The sequence below is a fragment of the Lithobates pipiens genome, unplaced genomic scaffold (genome assembly GCF_037356315.1).
Source record: "Lithobates pipiens isolate NorthernLeopardFrog02 unplaced genomic scaffold, aLitPip1_a1.2 Scaffold_16, whole genome shotgun sequence".
Taxonomy (NCBI): Eukaryota; Metazoa; Chordata; class Amphibia; order Anura; family Ranidae; genus Lithobates; species Lithobates pipiens.
In genome coordinates, this window is record NW_027507748.1 from 222,910,544 (window position 1) to 222,932,311 (window position 21,768).

Sequence of the window (21,768 nt, forward strand, 5' to 3'; positions counted from 1 at the left end):
ATGCTTTTTTGCCGTGTCAGTCCATTTTTATTAAACATAACTTCATTTTTTAACTGGTTTTGGCTTCTGTGTATTTGATACCAGCATGTGGTGAAAATTTTATGTCACTAGCACCTTTAGAAATATATTTACCTAGAAAAATCATGGCAGGTTCACTACTTATTGTTCTACAGGCTTCTAGGCTGTCTTCAAGTCCAGAGTTGCTTGGTATACACCTGAAAAATGCACTTGGCTACAACAGAAACAAATATAGTATTCCATAGAAGGCATGAATATAGATAACAAAAAAGGCATGGTTTACATTAAACCCAATCTTTAGTAACTAACCTCCATGGTCCATTAAAAATACATGAAAACATACATTTTTATTACCCAGTTTACATTTTTTCTGTTCCTTTGTTATGCTACATATAGTGTTCAAGAATGCCTGCCCAGTGCCCCTAAAATAAATACATTTACAGGGAATAAAAACCTACCCAGAAAATATCTACCACTTGGAGACTATTATAACTATGGAAACAGCGCCATCTTCTGTATGTGAAAGTGATAGAATAGAGAAATGTGGCATAGAAAGAGGATGTTTTGGGTATATATATATATATATATATATATATATATATTCAAAAAAATCTAGGATTTGCAGAATTTTCAATGTGATCATATGGGAACCCCTCGAAATAATCTCTTGTACAGTACATAAAGCACACAACATAACCAATGACAGATTTTAAAAATAAGATTTATTTGACCAGTGCGTATTTATGGCAAATCCATCACAGAGGAGACCAAGAAAATAGCAAAATGTAAGTGAACATTTATGTAGCTCCATATCAGTCTTCTGTGTAAGTGCAGCAGTTCTGTTCAATGTAAACATCCTAAATTTCATTTTAGAAAAAAAGTAAAATAAATAAAAAAAATGACAAGATTTGTGAGAATCATGGTATCTGTACAAAATGACATCGGTGGGTTTACTTTGACATGCTCGGACTTGCCAGCGCAAGCTCACCAGATATGCCACTTGTAATTTAGGAAACTATGAAAGGAAAGCATCCATTCAGCAAGACAAAACATACTTTTAAAAGGCAAAGGATCAGTACCATACAGAGGATGTTAAAACAAATACAAAATGCCCCTTTCACTAAATATGATTTGGTAATATTGACAAACATTTGTATAATTATACACAATTTTAATGCCAGCAACATACATGTACATTGGCTAAATATTTTCAAAGATACCCTAGTGGTACAACTACTGTATGCATAGAAAACTACTGCTATGTAATTAAAATGGGAGCATCAACAGTTTTTAACAATTCATTCATAACAGTCAGAATCAATACCTTAAATACTCATTGTAAGTGTGTACAGTGCCATACATATATTTCTTCCCTTGGCCTTTTCCAAAATTTGTTACTGCTTCAATGTGGAATTAAAATATATTTTCTATATCTATATAAAACAGTCTATATTGATGAAGTGGACAAAACGATAGTTCCCAAAACTTTAAAGATAAAATGAAAAATTCTTAATTGCACAAGTATTCCCCTCCTTCACTAACAATTAAAATAAGCTCTGGTGTATCCCAAAGTTAACAGAAGTTAAATAATCCTCTAAAATCGAGTTGCGCAAATTTCAAAATATACATTTTATACTGCTGCTCTTGGAAGACTCCAGAGTTTTGAAACAAACACCAATTGGGTAATTAAATTACTTTGTGGCAAACTTATGAAAAAGCACAAATCAGGACTGGGTTAAAAAAAATTAACATTAACCAGACCATATTTTATTCATTATTAAAAATAAAACACAGCTACAAACTATGCCTAGAGAAGAGCATCCAATAATATGAATTGGGTTACGAGGTGGTTAGAAAAGCAAGAAAGGTTTGAAGACATGCATAAAGATTTTGCAGAGATCCACTGCACAGAGTGGGTTTTATCATAGAGTGATGAGGAGAAAGTCATTAATAAATTAAAAAAAAAACGTGGAAATTTTTTTTTATCTGTAGCAATACTTGAAAATTGCTGATCTCCAGTGGATCTCGATTCAAACTAAAAGAGGGTAGAATGGTTTTGCCAAGGAGGGATAAAAAAATAAAAATCAGAATTCAGTCATGGCAACCTGGTAACGATCTGCCCCCAAATATCTGCAACTGTAGTCACAATTGGAAAAATCCCAGTTAAATACATTTCAATACTATAAAATATGGCATATGGGAAAGTCCAACAAGGGTAGTACTTACAGCACTGTAGGTTACGTTTGGCATTATGAGAGAGCATAAAAATAAATACTGCATGTTGAGTTTATGTGCTAACAAGTGTCTTTTTTGCACTCTTAACAGCACGGGTGTAGCAAAAGCAGTAAAATACAGTCACAAATGTATTCAGGCTTAGAGATACATAACCCTAAGGATCCTGCTCCCACATTATATTAAAGTGATTGAGAAGGAGCTTTCAGGAAGAGTGAGTTCTCAATAATGCTGAGCAACTAGCCAGCTGTTAACATGTGTGTAACTTCACAGTAACGACCCTTTCCTCAGAAAAGTAAGGAAGACCTTTATCAGAGGCCAGTTAGTGGCTACCTCAAGAATCACATGGAGGCACCGCTTTTAGTGTTAAACATCTAAGTTTGGACTGCACAACTCCAGGCCTGGGGTGCAGTTATTCTTACACAGTTCACATTTTGAAACCAAACAGTACTAAAATTTCTAAAACAAAATGAAACTTGAGGAATAGAGTTACACAGTCCTGATCTAAGCACACATTTCTATAAATTGGTGCTTTCCGCATGTTGGTTTAGTTCTACAGCAAGTACACAACCATATGAGGGAAGGTCATCTTGGTCTGGTTCCGCTATAAAAAAAAAAAAAAACCTACCACGGTCTACCTGTAAATTTAAACCGCATCGCCTGTCTTGCAATTTTGTTAAACCACATATAAAGCATGGTAAAGATTGTTTATATTTTTTCCCCATTTTAATTTACAAGGAAAGGCTTATGCTTAATGCACATGGGCACATTTAAAGAACACTGCATAATTCAAGCTTACACAGAAAGGATGGTTGATCCACATGACTATTAAAAGGCTACTTCACAAGGTAAAGTTAAGATAATCAGAGGTAGGAATTGCCTAATAAAGCTATTTCAAAGTGTCAGCACATGAACACTCATGCACCTGCTTAAAGTGTAGAAATATATTCTCTGTGAACCAGAAGCTTATATGGCCCACATCTGGTCTGCATTATTAAGCATACTGTGGAAGGGGAAAGGGAGAGCTACTTTGGGTTTTGTAAAGTAGCAATTCTTCAGCTTTCTCATCCTTGGTCTGAATAACTAAACTCCTAGTCTGCAGACAATGACATGTTGGTTACACATGCTTAGCGTGCCCATCTCCAGCAGTATACATATCTGTCTCCCAGACAAATAGCCCAGGAGAGCTAGAGTAAGGAAATTCTTAATTTTGCTCTCAACGGTATAGTGGTCCTATAAATGAACGAAAGGATGGAGGTTTACAACACAATGTGTGTGTGTTAAAGTGCTTCCCATAGGCACTAATTACTTTATAAACTACTGCTCTACTTATGAATTATAGAAAGTCTTGTGCAAATGCAAAAAGACTGAATATGCCACAATTTCTGAAGGAAAATGGCAGTTTCTAACTACAATTTTCCAGCTGATTACATTTTATCCTTTGTTACATTTAACCAGCATATAGAAATTTAGTAAAGAAAGGAAAAAAGTAAAACCAATAAAAACAAAAATCTATCAAATGAAAGACTTCAAAGAAAAAAAAACAAAAAAACAGTAAAACAGCTTTATATGAATATTACCATTTAACAGTACTATTATATATAGTAAACATAAATATATCTATAAACTTTCAATGATAAAGTCTTTTAGTTTTACATAAAAATCATATTTGATACTGGAGCATAATGCATTTTACATCAGATTTTCCTGTGTTCACTGACTTTTTAGAAGTCTAGACAGTTCATTTTTTTAAACTCTTAAAACACTTTAGACACAAAAGTTCAGTTTAGCTCTAATAACCTGTTTAGGGCACAACTTTGAGGAAATAAACCTAAAACATTTTCTTACATAGATGCTAATGAGCAATGTGAACAGTATTCCACAGAAAGCAGAACAGGGAAAATGACTGTCCATTGTTTACTATTAAAATGTGATATGTTTTTTTAATCTGCATATAAAAGAGCCTAATAGCGTCACAACTGATTACCCCAGAGTGCTGCCCATTTGCTTCACTGCCATCAGATCTTACAGCATCCCTGTTTGCATATAACCAATCTTATTAAAAAAATAATAATAATATAACACACAAAAAGGTGGCATCTAACATTTGTAGGTCTTTCCTAGTGTTGTCATCTTTCTCTGGCCTGTCAAAGGTGGTGGTTATTCTTGGATCAGACTTATTGGCTCCCAAATTCTGCAACGATTTGTCCACCCCTACCTTACAAAGCATATGTTTATCTCAAAAGTACGGTATACCATTCCAATTTAAAATATTGTTGCAGAAGAAAAGTTTTGTTAAAATGGCTTTGTACTCACAAATTAAGCATCAATGAAAGGTTCATTTTCCTAAACGTTCAAAACTGTTCGTTTTTTTTAACCTAGTTCAAGTCAAGAAAATAAGTGTTTGGTGAGGGCTTAAAAAAAATAATCTATTCCGTTTGCCCAAAAATGCACAGATTTTGTATCCTATATCTGGTCTGTCTTTTATCCACTTTAAAAACCACAAATATTAAGACATAAGGAGCACTGAACACAACTGTTTTAACAAGTATTTCCAAAATGGTCTGTGGCACAGGTCATACTGCGAGTGTAGAGGATGAAGAACTATACTTGTGAAACGTGAGAGGCAGCTGGAGGGCTAGGGGAACATGCAACAATAGTTAGATTCCATATAAATAACTCCCCAGTAAAGAAGAAAAAAAAAATATATATATATTTATAGAGATGTATGTATGCAAGTCACTCAGATCCACAGTCTGATAGGCACTTTTTATGACAGCTGGAGGTGAAAAAACAGACTCCTCCACCAACGTCTTCACAGCGGCAAAACACCTTTGGAACAGCTTTTTTTCAAGATTCCATTTCATCAGGGTCCAGTGGTGGAGGTACAAAGCAAAGTACTTCTTCATATGTTAAACCTAGATGTGGAAACAAAAAAAAAGGTAGCATAAGTGAAGAATTATTACTCATTTCGAATTCCTTTTTCACTGGTTGTCCATATTGGCACCAACTAGTAGACTGTCGCCTCTTAGTTACATAAGACAGGAAGGCAAGCAATTTAATACCCCACCCACACTCAATTATATGATGTTATATTAAAATCCTGAATACCCATCAAAGTTATCTTAGCTTCAGCTTCTTCCAAGTCTCACACTTGGTCTTTTTATGTGAGGTAGGTCTCAGGCAACAGGAATGTTTGAGAAGTAAAGAGACCAAAGTTAACCCTTAAGCTTTTACAAGAAAAGTCAAGACGTACAAGAACAAACAGTCCCATCTTCATGTTTAAATGTAGTTCAGAAGGCAGGCTCTGAAGTCTGACAAAGCAGTGCCCATCAACAGGAAATAGTTATTACATGTCACAGAATTCCAGGAAGTAAATATGTGGGGAATCAGTTTAGGAGGAGCTGCTGTACTAACAATCCGTTGCTAGTTTAGCAATCTCCCCTGCTGTGCCATTGTGTTCTGACAGGGGGAACACACACACACACACACACACACACACACACACACACACACACACACACACCCTGCCCCCAACCCCCCCCCCCCCCCCCCACAGTACATCCAGCATTCTCAGCCATTGGCTGACAGTGATGATCAGCAGACCCTTTTTGGTCATGCCCCTTTGACAGAAGCTTCTGTTGAACTAGCTGCAGTACACACGGGTCGAACGCCAGCCGTTTATTGATCCGTCCGATGTGGCTCAATATTTGGGTCGTGTGTACTAGGTTTTACTTTGTGAAAGACGACTCCAGTCTGCAAGTAATCACAATGTCATCTGACAGTAACCACATAATCGGCAACCACTCTGGTTCCCAATTGTGAAAGGGGGCAAAGAAAAAAGCCACCAGCTGCACAAAATGTTGTTGGCTAACTCTCAGAGGGAGGAGTTTTACATGTATCCCCAGCAAATGGAATTAAGCTGGAGAACATTCAAATACAGAGTTCAAGTAATAACATATACACACACACACACACACACACACACACACACACACACATACATACATATACATATATATATATATATATATATATATATATATATATATTAGTGCCTTGCGAAAGTTTTCGGCCCCCTTGAACTTTTCAACCTTTTGCCACATTTCAGGCTTCAAACATAAAGATATAAAATTTTAATTTTTTGTGAAGAATCACCAACAAGTGGGACACAATTGTGAAGTAGAACGAAATCTATTGGATATTTTAAACTTTTTTAGCAAATAAAAAACTGAAAAGTGGTGCGTGCAAAATTATTCGGCCCCTTTACTTTCAGTGCAGCAAACTCACTCCAGAAGTTCAGCGAGGATCTCTGAATGATCCAATGTTGTCCTAAATGACTGATGGTGATAAATGGAATCCACCTGTGTGTAATCAAGTCTCTGTATAAATGCACCTGCTCTGTGATAGTCTCAGGGTTCTGTTGAAAGCGCAGAGAGCATCATGAAGACCAAGGAACACACCAGGAAGGTCCGTTATACTGTTGTGGAGAAGTTTAAAGCCGAATTTGGATACAAAAAGATTTCCCAAGCTTTAAACATCCCAAGGAGCACTGTGCAAGCGATCATTTTGAAATGGAAGGAGTATCAGACCACTGCAAATCTACCAAGACCTGGCCATCCCTCTAAACTTTCAGCTCAGACAAGGAGAAGACTGATCAGAGATGCAGCCAAGAGGCCCATGATCACTCTGGATGAACTGCAGAGAACTACAGCTGAGGTGGGAGAGTCTGTCCATAGGACAACAATCAGTTGTACACTGCACAAATCTGGCCTTTATGGAAGAGTGGCAAGAAGAAAGACATTTCTCAAAGATATCCATAAAAAGTATCGTCTAAGGTTTGCCACAAGCCACCTGGGGACACACCAAACATGTGGAAGAAGGTGCTCTGGTCAGATGAAACCAAAATCGAACTTTTTGCCCATAATGCAAAACGATATGTTTGGCGTAAAAGCAACACAGCTCATCACCCTCAACACACCATCCCCACTGTCAAACATGGTGGTGGCAGCATCATGGTTTGGGCCTGCTTTTCTTCAGCAGGGACAGGGAAGATGGTTAAAATTGAGGGGAAGATGGATGCAGCCAAATACAGGACCATTCTGGATGAAAACCTGTTGGAGTCTGCAAAAGACCTGAAACTGGGACGGAGATTTATCTTCCAACAAGACAATGATCCCAAACATACAGCAAAATCTACAAAGGAATGGTTCACAAATAAACGTATCCAGGTGTTAGAATGGCCAAGTCAAAGCCCAAACCTGAATCCAATCGAGAATCTGTGGAAAGAGCTGAAAACTGCTGTTCACAAACGCTCTCCATCCAACCTCACTGAGCTCGAGCTGTTTTGCAAGGAAGAATGGGCAAGAATTTCAGTCTCTCGATGTGCAAAACTGATAGACATATACCCCAAACGACTTGTAGCTGTAATCGCAGCAAAAGGTGGCTCTACAAAGTATTAACGCAAGGGGGGCCGAATAATTTTGCACGCGCCACTTTTCATTTTTTATTAGTTAAAAAAAGTTTCAAAAATCCAATAGATTTCCTTCCACTTCACAATTCTTGGTGATTCTTCACAAAAAATAAAAATGTTATATCTTTATGTTTGAAGCCTGAAATGTGGCAAAAGGTTGAAAAGTTCAAGGGGGCCGAATACTTTCGCAAATATATATATATATCTCCGCACTCTAAATGTTGACTTGTAACCCAAAGAACAAGATACAAGCTTAAATATAAAAAACAGCTGCATGTTATAAAAAATAATAGATTGCATGTCATATCACTGACCAAGTAGGGATTTCATTAATTCCCTACCTCCCTACTTGGCCAGTGATATGACATGCAAGCTGGAATAACCATCATTATCGAGTGTGGATTTGAACGCTGGGTTCTCTGACGATCCTCATGATCAACAGTCTATAGTGGTGTATGGAGGCTGCTTGTGGTTCGATCGGCAATCTGAGGTTCTGGGAGGAAAAGGCCCTGGCTGGGTGTTAGCCACAAGCTTTAAAGCTTGTGCAGCTGGTAAGCATGCAATCTTTGTGGTAGCGGATTCACTTTTCCGTCAGTCACAGGAGAAAGTAACAAAACATTGTGGTTTGGTTCACTCACCTTTCTTCCATTGGAGGATATTCAAGATCTCTTATTCATATTGGAGGGCTTTTTTTTTTGTCACATTGTTCACCAATGGGACTTGCTGATTTTTATCTTTAAGTTTGTATCTCATTCTTTCGGTTACATGTCAATATTTAGAGCTCAGCTTCCAATATATATATTTATGCTTGTGTGTATTTCACTTTGAGCTACAGCTGTATTTGGAGGTTAGGACACAGCGTGGTTTCTTTTCTTTGCAGTAACATTATACCTGCCACAAGACACATGGAACTCTACTGAAAGACAGATGATCATGTATACAAAATAAAAATCAGGTTATAGTGATGTTATATACATGAACAAATCTGTATTAAACCCAAAAACATATATTGCCGCTCACCACTCCCTAAATGTGGTGGCAGAATTGCTTCTCTTTATAGCCTTTTACCCCTTGCCAGGTAGCAGCCTTACAAATCTGGACAACAAAAGCCTGATGCTTAATAGCCTGGGAAGCACTGACACTCCTGATGTAATAGGCCTTAACTGGGAAAGGAGGGACCTTGCTCTTGATAACATGGGCCTGAGAAATTAGATGACGAAACCACCTAGAAATAGTGGCTTGAGAAACAGCCTGATCTTTGCAAGGACATTTAGGCAGAACAGGTAAACAGACTGAAATTAGGCCGTGGACTTGAACAGCGCGAACAGCTAAACAATTAAGAATCTTTTCCTTAAGATGCATAGGATTAGGACAAAATGATAAAAGCAAAATCTTCTGATTTAGGTGGCATGAAAAAAGAAGGGGGGGGGGGGGTGGTATGAAAGAGGTTCAAGGTTTCAATGTGACCATTTCCTGGTGAAGAATCAGAAAGCGCATCTAACTCCGACACCCTGCCAGCAGAGGTGATGGCCACCAAAGAGATGACACTGCATGCAATATACGAAAAGGGAACAAATCTGTGAGACACCCAAAACAAAGACTTTAAAGAGGCGCTCCTTAAGAAAAAAAAAAAAAAAAAGGCAGCAACTTTTTTTTTTACAAATACTTACTGACTTTTAATATAAAAGCACACTTGCCGGTCCAGGGATCCCACAATGTCCTTACCGGAGCCGATACTTCAATCGGCTTTGGGTGCAGGCACTGGCATCTCTAGTAAGGGAAACAGGAAGTGAAACCTTGTAGCTTCACAGCTCGTTTCCTACTGCGCATGCACGAGTCACGCTGCTCCTTTGTGAATGGTCCCTTAGTCTTCTAGGGAAAAGGAGGGGGCCAAACTTCTGGCTCAGTTCACCGCAGCAATCTGACCTGGAAGTGGGTACCTGGTTTTGACAGGTACCTGCTCCCACTTCTGTCTCAGATTGCTGCTGGGAAATGAGCCAGTCTGGCCCCCTCCTTCCCCTGCAGTCTTCTGGGACACATCACAGGTCCCAGAAGACTACAGGACCATTCACAAGGTACAGTGCGACTGGTGCGTGCATGTCAAAACCAGGTACCGGCTTCTCTCCCTAAAAAAAAGTGCCAAATATGGCAGTGGAGGGATGCGCAAACAAGTGGAGCTTTCCCTTTTCAGCGGAGCTCCGCTTTAACCAAAGAATGAGACAGATATGTCTTTAAAATAGCATGACAATTGCAGGAATCTGTCCCTTGATGGTGCTCAAAGCCAGGGACATCTGCACACCAGACTGGAAAAATGGCAGAATGCAGCCTAAATAATGTTAGGGATGAAACTTACAAGCTTTGCAAGTTCTATCCCCTCAGGACTTGGGCTTAAATAGTCAGAAACCATACCGCCTGAATAGGTTTGGACCAGGATGGTTTTGTCCTGGGCAAGGAAGCCAGGGACAACATAAAAGCCCTGAATCTCAATCATTGGCTCACCTCCTCCCAACAGCAGGGATTTTTACTGGCAATGGATGCAGAGGCGGCCTTCAATCGAGTGGCCTGGGACTACATGGAAGCGGTGTTAACAGCTCTTGGCCTAGGAAGCTGTATGCGTGCCTTTATAGGCTCCCTTTATGTGAACCCACGAGCTAGAGTCCGAGCCAACGGCCACTTATCGGATGCCTTCCCCATCCATAATGGCACTAGGCAGGGGTCCTTTCGCCTTTGCTCTATATCAGGGATATGCAATTAGCGGACCTCCAGCTGTTGCAAAAATACAAGTCCCATCATGCCTCTGGGTGTCATACTCGTGGCTTTCAGAGTCTTGCTATGCCTCCTGGAACTTTTAGTTCTGCAACAGCTGGAGGTCCGCTAATTGCATATCCCTGCTCTATATCCTTACCCTAGAACAGTGGTCATCAACCCTGTCCTCAGGGCCCACTAACAGGCCAGTTTTGCAAGATAACTGAAATACATCACAAGTGGTATCATTTGCTGCTCAGTGATTGCAGTATTCTAGTCTGCATCTCCAAGTTAATACATAAATCCTGGCCTGTTAGTGGGCCCTGAGGACTAGGTTGATGACCACTGCCCTAGAACTTCTACTATGCTGCATCGGGGTCAATCTGAACATAGAAGTCTAAAGGGAATACAAGATTGCGGCCTTTGTGGATGACACCCTGCTCTTTCTTTCCTCGCCGCTGACGTCCCTACGCAACCTTATGCCCGTTTTAGACTATATCCAACTACTTCTTTAAACCATAAGCTTGAATGATTACTTGTCCAATTCAACTAAAATTAGTCGATTTTGATGCTGCCTGTCCTCTTTTAGGACCTTCAGGCAACACAAACAAAACATCAATTTTCCAAACCTGAGCAATAGCCTTTAAATAGACATTGAATGCTCTCACATCAAAACCGGATACTACCTTTGGTAAAAAGTTAGGATGAGGATGCAATACTACCTTATCCTTGTGAATAAAAACATGGCTTTTTACAAGAACGAGCAGCCAATACTGATATCCTTGCAGCAGATATGGTTACCAGAAAAAATAGTTTCCTTGTCAAAAAAGGACAATGGGAATGTCGTATCGGCCCAAAAAAAATAATAAATAAGAGGCTGTTTTGTAATGCCAACAAAACTAAATTCAAGTCCCAAGGGTTCAGGGGTTACCTAACCGGAGATTAAGTCGCGTTACCCTCTGAATAAAGTTATGAACCAAAGCATGTGAAGCAAGTGGTTGTTGAAATAATATTGTCAAGGCCGAGACCTGCATTAGAAAGCACCACTGAAGGCCAGCTTCATTTATAGGGATATGCTTTATGTTCGACTCGAACATTGGCTGTTCGCCGAACAGCGAACAATCTTGGGTGTTTGCAGCAAATTCCAAAGCTGCACAACACCCTTTAAAAGTCTATGGGAGAAATCAAAAGTGCCAATTTTAAAGGCTTATATGCATAGTATGGTCATGAAAAGTGTTTGGGGACACGAGTCCTGCCCCAAGGAACATGTATTAATGCAAAAATTTTTTAAAAATGGCCATTTTTCCGGGAGCAGTGATTTTAATAATGCTTAAATTGAAACAATAAAAGTGTAATATTCCTTTAAATTTCGTACCTGGGGGGTGTCTATAGTATGCTTGTAAAGGGGCGCATGTCTCACATGTTTAGAACAGTCTGACAGCAAAATGGCATTTCTAAAAGGAAAAAAAAATGAACCCCCTACCATTTCACAAAAAAAAGTGTCAAAAGAGTTAAAAAAAAAAAAAAAAAAAAAAAAAAAAGACCGTTTTTGACAAGTCCTTTATTCATTTCTTGTTCTTACCGCTTATTCCACCTTCTTTCTTCTGGTCTCCCTTCGGTGTTCTCTCTCGATCATCATCTTCTCCATCTTCGTCGCTCCGTCCGCACGATCCGCCTCAGTGGGAGTCTTCCGCCGTGTGACGCTTCTGTACTTCTGACACTTAGGGAAGCCCCTGTGCGTCAGACGGGGGCGGGGTCATCGGGTGGCCCCGTGCTCTGTTATATAAACAAGTGTCAGATGAACAGAAGCGTCACACGGCGGAAGACTCCCACAGAGGCGGATCGTGCGGGCGGAGCGGAGAAGCCGCCGGAGCAAGATGCGAGACGAGAAATGCGGAGGAAGAAGATGGAGGAAGAAGACCACCGAAGGAAGACCAGAAGAATGATGGAAGAAGCGGAAAGAAGAAATTAATAAAGGACTTGTCAAAAACCGTCTCGTGTTTAACTCGACACTTTTTTGTGAAAAGGTAGGGGTACATGTGTACCCCATTACCAATTCACACGGGGGGTGGGGGTGGGATCTGGGAGTCCCCTTGTTAAAGGGGGCTTCCAGATTCCGATAAGCCCCCTGCCCGCAGGCCCCCACAACCACCAGGCAAGGATTGTGGGGATGAGGCCTTTATCCCCATCAACACGGGGACATCCTACCCATGTTGAGGGCATGTGGCCTGGTATGGTTCTGGAGGGGGGGGCCCACTCTCTCGCCCCCTCCTCTTTTCCTGCGGCCTGCCAGGTTGCGTGCTCAGATAAGGGTCTGGTATGGATTTTGAGGGGGAGCCGCATGCCAATTTTTATTTTGGTGCAGGGTTCCCCTTGATATCCATACCAGACCTGAAAGGGCCTGGTATGGAATTTAGGGGGATCCCCACGCATTTTTTTTTATAACATTTTGGTTCGGGGTTCCCCTGTGGGGAAATTCCATGCAGTTTTTATTAATGAGCTGTTGTGTATTGTTGGATCCGACAATTCATTATAGTCGCAAGTAGTTTTAAATGACTTTTTTTCCTTTAGAGATATCATTTTGCTGTCAGACTGTTCTAAACAGGGCAAACATGCGCCCCTTTACAGGCATACTATAGACACACCCCAGGTAGGAAATTTAAAGGAATATTACACTTTTATTGTTTTTAAGCATCATTAAAATCACTGCTCCCAGGAAAACTGCCATTTTAAACTTTTTTTTGCATTGATACATGCCCCCTGGGACAGGACCCAGGCCCCCAAACACTTTATGACAATACCATGCATATAAGCCTTTAAAATTAGCACTTTTGATTATTCATGTTCATGCCCTATAGACCAATGGTGCTCGCACAAATTTTTTGCCTGTTCGCATTTTCTGGATGCGAGCCGAACAAGGGGTTGTTTGGGCTCATCCCTATTCATTTCTCACCCCATCTGCAGAAAAGTCAAGGACTCTACCTTGACTTATTTCCTGGGGTGCAGCTCCTGGTTTCAAACCAGGAGACATATGTTTCCCAGACTCCATAATATATAAACATGGAGGCCAGCTTACTTGCATTAACAAAGGTAGAAAATTACTGAACCTGACAGAGCCCGCTTCTTCATAGTGTGGGTCTCAATAGCCAAACCGTTAAATTTAGCGTTTGTAAAGTAGGATGGAACTCCGGACCTTGCGAGAGGAGGTCTGGCCGTGAAAGTAAGGTCCATGGGTCCCCTACTGCCATCTCTAGAATCCCTGCATACCAAGATTTCCTGGACTCCGCTGGGGGTCACAAGAATCAACGACTTCCCTTCCTGCTTGATCCTGTGAAGAAGTCATGGACGCAGGCAGAATAGGAGGGAATGCACAGATCAGTGAGAACCGATTCCACGAGAATAGCAAGGCATCTGTTCCGCATGCTAGTGGATCCTTTGTTCTTGACACAAAGTTGTTGATTTCTTTCTTGAACCTGGGACGTAAACAGCTCTATGTCTGGGATCCCCTATCCTTGACATATTGGACAGGAAGATATCAGGGTGAAGCAACCATTCTCCCAGGAACAACTGCTGGCGACTCAAGTAGTCCGCCTACCAATTTTCTATTGCTAGAATGAAGACTGCTGATGGGCAGAAAACAATGCACTTTGCCTAAGATAGGATTCACCTTTGTCTGGGCTGCATAACTTCTTGTGCCCCCCATGGTAATTAATATAGGCCATGGCTGTGGCATAGACTGATTGAATGGGCAAGGCCATTTCTGACCTGGGCCACATCTCTTGGACAGCTGCCTCTTTCAGGACTGTCCCCCAACCTAAACAAAAAAAAGGTTGGCATATGTTATTTCCCAGGTAAACAAAGTATTTTTACCCTTTGCAGATTTTTGGATGTTAACCATAAACCGAGGCTCTGGCGCATCCAGCCTACAGCACCTGGTATTTCCAGGTGGTCTTTCATCCGGGTTCATCCGGCTTTGGAGTCAGACACATTGGGAATGTAGAGCTTGAACCATTTGTTTCAAGCCAATAGGATACTGTTTTGCAGCAGTCTAGAATGAACCCGAGCATAAGGAATGGCCTCAAATGAAGCCACCATCTTTTCCAACAACCTCATGCAAAGTTGAATAGGAGGAATTCATCTTGCTTCGACTACCTAAATCAGTTTCTTTATGGCGCTAATCTTTGCCTGGGGTATGAATACCCTTTTCTGGGTGTACCTATGATCAGACCCAAGTATTTCCTCATGGTTTTAAAGAAAATTCCTCCTAGGTTGAGAAACCGACCTACTAGTGAGCGAGGAAATAGGCATATGGAGATATGCATCTTTGATGTCCATTGACACCAGAAGTTCTCCTTGGGATGGAGATAACAGATTGGATGGACTTCATGCAAAAAAAAAAGATTATATTCAGGAACAGAATATTAGATTTTTGAGATCCAGAATGTTCATTTGGATTTAACCAAACCCCAATCTCTGCTCTTAAATGGGGGCCACCATGAACATTTTTTGCCAAAAGATGATCCAATGCTTGAGAGAAAGATTTCATTTTCTCTGGATCCTTAGGAACGTAAGATCTGAGAAAACGAGGAGCCGGAAACTCTTGGAACGCCAGTTTGTACCTTGGAGCTATTGAGGAAGTTCCCCATTCATCTTGACACTCCTCCTGCCAGATCCCTGAGAACTGCAGAAGAATTCTCCCTATTGAGCAAACGGGGGCACCTCATAAAAATGCTACAGTATCTTGTAGGCTTCCTCCCCCAACACCTATTTTGTCCCTGAGGATTACCCTTTGAACGTGACGGTGGAAGCCATTGTAACTGCCTGGAGGCTGATGCCCTTGCCACAGAAGGAGCTTTGAAATAAAAATACATTTACTCTTTCACTTAAATGGCAAAAGGGGCATCTTTTGTTTACTGGAAATTCTTTGCATATATTATTCAAAATACCCCCAGATAGCCATTTCATCGCAAAAAGTAAGACTAGCCAGAAGCTTCCTGCATGACGCTTAGCGAAGGGCGCAAGGCCTAAATGATAGAATCTGCCATAGCAACAATGGCAAACTTAAAGCTGCCTCCTGGACCTGCTGAATAGGATAACCTTGAACACCTGTTTAAACTGGTCTCTCAACGATTAACCAATTACTGTTAGTGCAGGCTGAGACACTCAACCTGCCAGAGAAAAAAAAAATATTTATTTTTTTAACCACTTAACAACCGGCCCATAGCCGAATGACGGCTGCAGGGTGGTCGCTTAACTTTGGGAGGACGTACTATAAACGTCCTCCTAGAATTCCGCTCTCCCACGCTTCCTTACTTTGAGAGCATCCGTGAGCGGCCGTTTACCACGTGATCGCTCCGTCAAATGACGGAGCGATCGCCTGTAAACAAACTGGCGTCATGTCATCAGTACAGTGAGAGGGGAGAGATCGGTGTCAGCAGCGATGTGGGCTGGATCTGCAGTGCCCACATCGCTGCTCGCTGTAAGTGTAAGTGTTATCGCCGTACTCAGGAGGAGTAGGGGAATCTATTTTGTGGTGTAATTTTTGGCATGTACATGTACATGGTATGTACATGCTATGTGTTAGAAATATTGTATAAATGGACAACTTTGTGTAAAAAAAAAAAAAAAAAAAAAAAAAATAAAATAAAATAAAAAAAAAAGCCATTTTAACCACTTCCTGCCTGCTGGCCGTCATATGACGTACTTGACTTTGTGCGGGGATATCTGAATGATGCCTGTAGCTACAGGCATCATTCAGATATCAGCTTTTTCTGTCCCCGTGAGCTTGCATGCAGAAGGGAACGCATACGCAAGTCCCGCCCGCATATGAAAACGGTGTTTAAACCACACATGTGAGGAATCGCTGCGAACGTTAGAGCGAGAGCAATAATTTTGGCCCCAGACCTCCTCGAATTCAAAACATGTAATCAGTAAAAAAAATTTAAAGCCTCGACTATGGGGATTTTTAAGTAGCGACGTTTGGCGCCATTCCACGAGCGTGTGCAATTTTGAAGGGTGACTTGTTAGGTATCTATTTACTCAGCGTAACTTCATCTTTCACATTATGCAAAAACATTGGGCTATCTTTACTGTTTTTTTTTTTTTAAAGCACAAAACTTTCCCCAAAAAAGCGTTCGAAAAACTGTTGCGCAAATACTGTGCGAGATAAAAAGTTGCAACGACCACCAGTGTATTCTCTAGGGTCTTTGCTAAAAAAACATATATAATGTTTTGGGGTTTATGTAATTTTATAGCAAATAAATGATGATTTTTACATGTAGGAGAGAAATGTAAATTGTCCTGGGTGCTCCAGAACGCCTGATGGTGCTCCCTGCACGTTGGGCCTCTGTATGTGGCCGGGCTGTGTAAAGTCTCACACATGTGGTATCGCCATACTTGGGAGTAATAGCAGAATGTGTTTTGGGGTGTAATTTGAGGTATGCATATGCTGTGTGTGAGAAATAACCTGATATGACAATTTTGTAAACGAAAAAAAAAAAAAAAAAAAAAATATATATATATATATATATATATATATATATATATATATATATATATATATATATATATATATATATATATATATATATATATATATATATATATATATATATATATATATATATATATAGCAAAGAACTGTGGGAAAAAAATGACAACTTCAAAAAACTCACCATGCCTCTTACTAAATACCTTGGAATGTCTTCTTTCCAAAAAGGGGTCATTGGGGGGCATTTGTACTTTTCTGGCATGTTAGGGTCTCAAGAAAGTCAGTACTTCAGGTGTGATCAATTTTCAGATATTGGTACCATAGCTTATGGACTCTAACTTTCACAAAGACCAAATAATATCCACCAATTTGTACTTATTTTTACCAAAGATATGTAGTAGTATCAATTTTGGCCAAAATTTATGAAGAAAAATTACTAATCTGCTAAATTTTATAACAGAAATTAAGAAAAATTCTTTTACAGAATTTTCGGTCTTTTTTCTTTTATAGCACAAAAAAATAAAAACCCAGCGGTGATTAAATACCACCAAAAGAAAGCTCTATTTGTGTGAAAAAAAAAGGACAAAAATTTCATATGGGTACAGTGTTGCATGACTGAGTAATAGTCATTCAAAATATGTGAGCACCGAAAGCTTAAAATTGGTCTGGTTATTAAGGGTGTTTAAGTGCCCAGTGGTCAATAGGAATTCCAACCTTTTATCCGTTGGATCCCTAAGTATTTGAGTATTGTCTGCTGAACAAGTCAAACATACTAACAAAGGATATAGTAGTGTTAGTTGCTGGTATGCCCTACTTAGTGAATTTTCTCTACCATAGAATAGTGTGAAAACCTTTTAGAAAGGAGGGGGGCGTGGCCGGACACAGCAAGGAGAAGACGTGCTTTAGCTGAGCTCCGCCGGCCGAATCCTCTATCTACCGCCATCCGCCCGGTTCTCAGCCGGCGGCGGACTCAGCGTTGTCGGCGGATAGCAGTGGGAGGCGACAGGAAAACTTTGGCCGGTCTACACCCGTGAGGCCCGTGATCAGGCTTGCGGCCTACTCGGCACTCCGAGTCCCGGCCGTCATCTTGAGGCCTGCGGAGTCGCCGGAGCCTTCGCCCTGGAGGGCGCGAACGATACAGCAGTCGTTTCGCCGCGGTCAGACGTGGACCCCTTCGGCCTGAGGTGCCAGCCCAACCCTGCTGGGACACCCTCCATACCACTGCAGGCACCCTATGCACCCTGGGCTGAGACCTGCCCCCCCCCCCCGCCCCCCAGCAACCTCCAGCAACTTACAGCACCCAATACATGTCAGTGGCCCTGGAGGGCCCTGAGAGCGACTGACAAAATTGTGTGGGGATGTATGCGCGGACGCTAGGATGACAGCGTAGTCCCTTAGTGTCGCGCCGTCGGAAAATACCACTTGACATATAAGGCATACCCAGTCATATTTCACTGCCACTACTGCCCTGGCCGTGCGCTACTGAGCAAGCGACGGGTATGTATAATAATACGCCCCGGAATCGCCCCGTAACAGATCACAACAGAAAGCATCTCCGGCCCGTGGGAAGGACGAAAGGGAAAGGCAAGATGGCGCCCGAACCCCCAGAACCTCATGACACCAACCAACATTCGGACGATAGCCTGTCCCAATTCCCCTCTAATTTAACGAGCCCGGCGGACACCGGCTCAGAGGCCCTGCTACAGAAATTCCGCACTATAATGAGGGACGAGATCAACGCAGCTTCCCGTAAACTATCTGCAGAGCTGGTGAGAGGTCTCAAGGAACTGGGACACCGCACAAATCAGCTGGAGGAGAGGATGGACCTAACGACCACGGTGCTGGAAGGTCACGAGGAGGAGGTAGAAAAGCTGAACGCTGAACTCCTTACTCTACAGGATAAACTTGAAGACTCTGAAAACAGGGCCCGCAGGGGCAACCTCCGCATCCGCGGCCTCCCGGAGACCACAATAGACCTTCAGGGAACAGCAACAGCATTCTTTCAAAAGCTCGCACCTGATATCCCGACCGAACGCCTTGAATTTGATCGCATACACAGGTCCCTCGCTCCCAAGCCCACGGAAGGTCCGCCCAGAGATGCAATAATAAAATTTAATTTCTACAGAACCAAAGAGCGACTCCTTCAAGCTGCCAGGGAATTACCTGACATATATCTTTTCAAGGAAACCCCCTTCAACTGTTTGCGGATCTTTTCCGGGTCACTATCACTAAGAGGCGGAACATGAATCCCTATCTGCAAATCTTACAAACCAGGAACATTCACTACCGGTGGGGATTCCCCTTTAAACTTTCTTTTTACCACATGTGGCGTCAGTTTCACGCTTCCTCCCTGCCAGACCTGCAACAGTAATTCCAGGAACTTCAGTTTGACCTTCCTCCCTCTCAGCCTGAGGCCGCTGTGGCCCGCCCGAGTCCTTCCAGAGCCCCATTGCGATCCTCACAATCTTCCCAGAATAGATCTCAAGCCCTCCGTTCTCTCAAGGCTCAGAAATTCCAAGAGGCTTCCTCGGGCGGACATCGCTAGAAGACAGTAAGAATCCCGTCATTTCCATGAACACTGATTTCACTCAGGGAATGACCGCCTTCTTCCCCCCCAGCCACAACAGCCCAATCCAAAAATGTTTTTCTTTTTTTTAAGATTTTTGTCCACCGCCTTACCCAAAAGTTGTTTTTTTTTGGCCCTCAAAGAAATGGGCGGTTGTGACCCATGACGCACGACCTTACGAAGCAGGGCCCCCCACTGCTACCCAGGACCTATTATTTCAGGAGGTCTATTACCGTGACCATCTGAGGACTACTATCCTGCTCTTACGCTCTTATTCTATGGGCCTATGCGTAGACTGTTTTATTCAAGACAGGGCGAGGCCCTCGGCCCGTCCCAAGGTTTTTGTTTTTTGGTTTCACGGGTTCATATGTTTTTAATGCCTGCCTTAGACGGTACTAGCTGCAGGTTGCCTGTGGGTTTTTTTTTTTTTTCTTCTTGCCTCTTTGGAACAAGGGATTTACCGTCTAACCACAGCAATTTTTCAGGCCTTAGCTTGTGGGTTCTCTGTTCCTTATGTCAGAATTACTTTTCTGTTTACTCTTACTGATGTTCGTTTTATTGTTTATGCAGTTATGCCACTGTTGTCAGGTTCTTTGACATTTGCAATAATTGTTAATGTTAAGTCAGGTGGTTTCCGTCGGTCCACCGCTCCCCCATGTGTTGGTTCTTGGCTCGGACTCCTGCTTGAGCCAACTCCCAACCGCGTAGTGGGTTTTATGTCCCACGACCGATAGCAAACTTGCTGTGTAAGAATTATTGGTACCTAGCATTGCATGTCTCTACTTTCCATGCTATAATGATGCTCTCTATCCCTTCCCCACCCCCCTCTTTACTTCTTTCCTTTTTCCCTCTCTCCTTCGGCCACACGGGGTGTGTACTTCGGCTCCAGGTAAGCGACTTTCTGCTACTCTATCAATGACGATTAAGTGGTTGTCCCTGAATGTTCAGGGAATGAACTCCCCCCACAAGAGAGTTAAAGTTTTTAAGTTTCTTCTCAGAAAACCCATTGATATTGCTTGCTTACAGGAGAGACATTTTTCTAAGACCTCTCATCCTAAGTACTTTGATGCTCAATTTCCTCAGGTTTTTTGGGCTAATGCCCCAACCAAACAACGCGGGGTTCTCGTGGCATTCCGCAAGTCAGCTCCATTTAGATGCGCTAAACAGATAGCTGATCCTGACGGCAGATTTTTACTGCTTCAAGGCACTATGCATGACACGGAAGTGACCATACTGACGTACTACGCCCCAATGTGAGCCCGGGACCCTTTCTGACCCATGTCTGTGTGCTGCTGGCCTCCCACGGCAAGGGAACCCTTCTACTGGCAGGAGACTACAACCTAATTCTTAACCCTAAATTAGACAAACACCCGCCAGAGAAAAACGGCCCGACGTAGAGCGCCAAATTATTCACCCGAGCCCTACAATCCCATGACCTAGTTGACCTATGGAGGGAATGCCATCCGCAGGGCAGAGACTACACCCATTATTCCCACCCCCACCAGGTGCATTCACGGATTGACCACATGTTTATGCTTAGACGACACTTACCACTGGTGGTAGCGGCCTCAGTCCTGGCCTGGTCTGACCACGGCCCTGTCTTGATTGTCTGCCACTCTATCCTGGATAGACCCTGACTTTCTCCTTGGGTCATGAACGACTCGCTCCTTACTCATGTAGAAACTACAGAAGAAATTATTATTAAGGCCTCTGAGGACTACTTTCGGGAAAACCTGGGCTCAGTGACCTCGCCGGTGGTCCTCTGGGAGGCTTATAAAGCAGTTTTGCGTGGACGTATAAGCGGCATAGACTTGGCCCGTAAGAAAACTAGAGAGAGAAAACAAAAAGGAGCTTGAGTCCCGACTGGCAGAGATATCCGAGAGGTTTAAACAGTTTCCTACCCCGGGCAACCGCAAACTACTGGAATGAACCAGATCTGAGCTTGACTTGTGCCTAACTAAGGGGGTTGAGCGGGTACTCCGCTGGTCCCGTCAGCGATGGTACCAGAGAGCAAATAAACCGACTCGCATGATGGCCAACAGACTCAGAATATTTGCCCCCAAAATAACCCCAATTACGCTGAGAGATCGCAACAATGTCCTAACTGGGAACCCAAAGCATGTTCTAAAAGAGTTTGGGTTTCGCCTAGCGAAGCTGTATACGGCATCAGAGGGGGCTTCCACTGAAAGAACGGCGGACTTTCTTGCGGGTCTTTAGCTCCCATCCTTGACCGGGGCCCATGTC

The 21,768-nt window shown here is 42.2% G+C and overlaps 1 protein-coding gene across 2 annotated transcripts in view; it reads right to left on the reverse strand.

Annotated features, from left to right (window-relative positions):
- Nucleotides 1–721: 721 nt before the first annotated feature.
- Nucleotides 722–21,768, reverse strand: part of LOC143982423 (mitogen-activated protein kinase 14) — a 114,192-nt gene continuing 93,145 nt past the window's right edge. For both annotated transcript variants that reach the window (XM_077481114.1, XM_077481113.1), the window contains exon 12: nt 722–5,168. In XM_077481114.1, the coding sequence (XP_077337240.1) occupies nt 5,101–5,168 (68 nt within the window). In that variant the 3' untranslated portion in view covers nt 722–5,100. The remainder of the gene's footprint in view (nt 5,169–21,768) is intronic.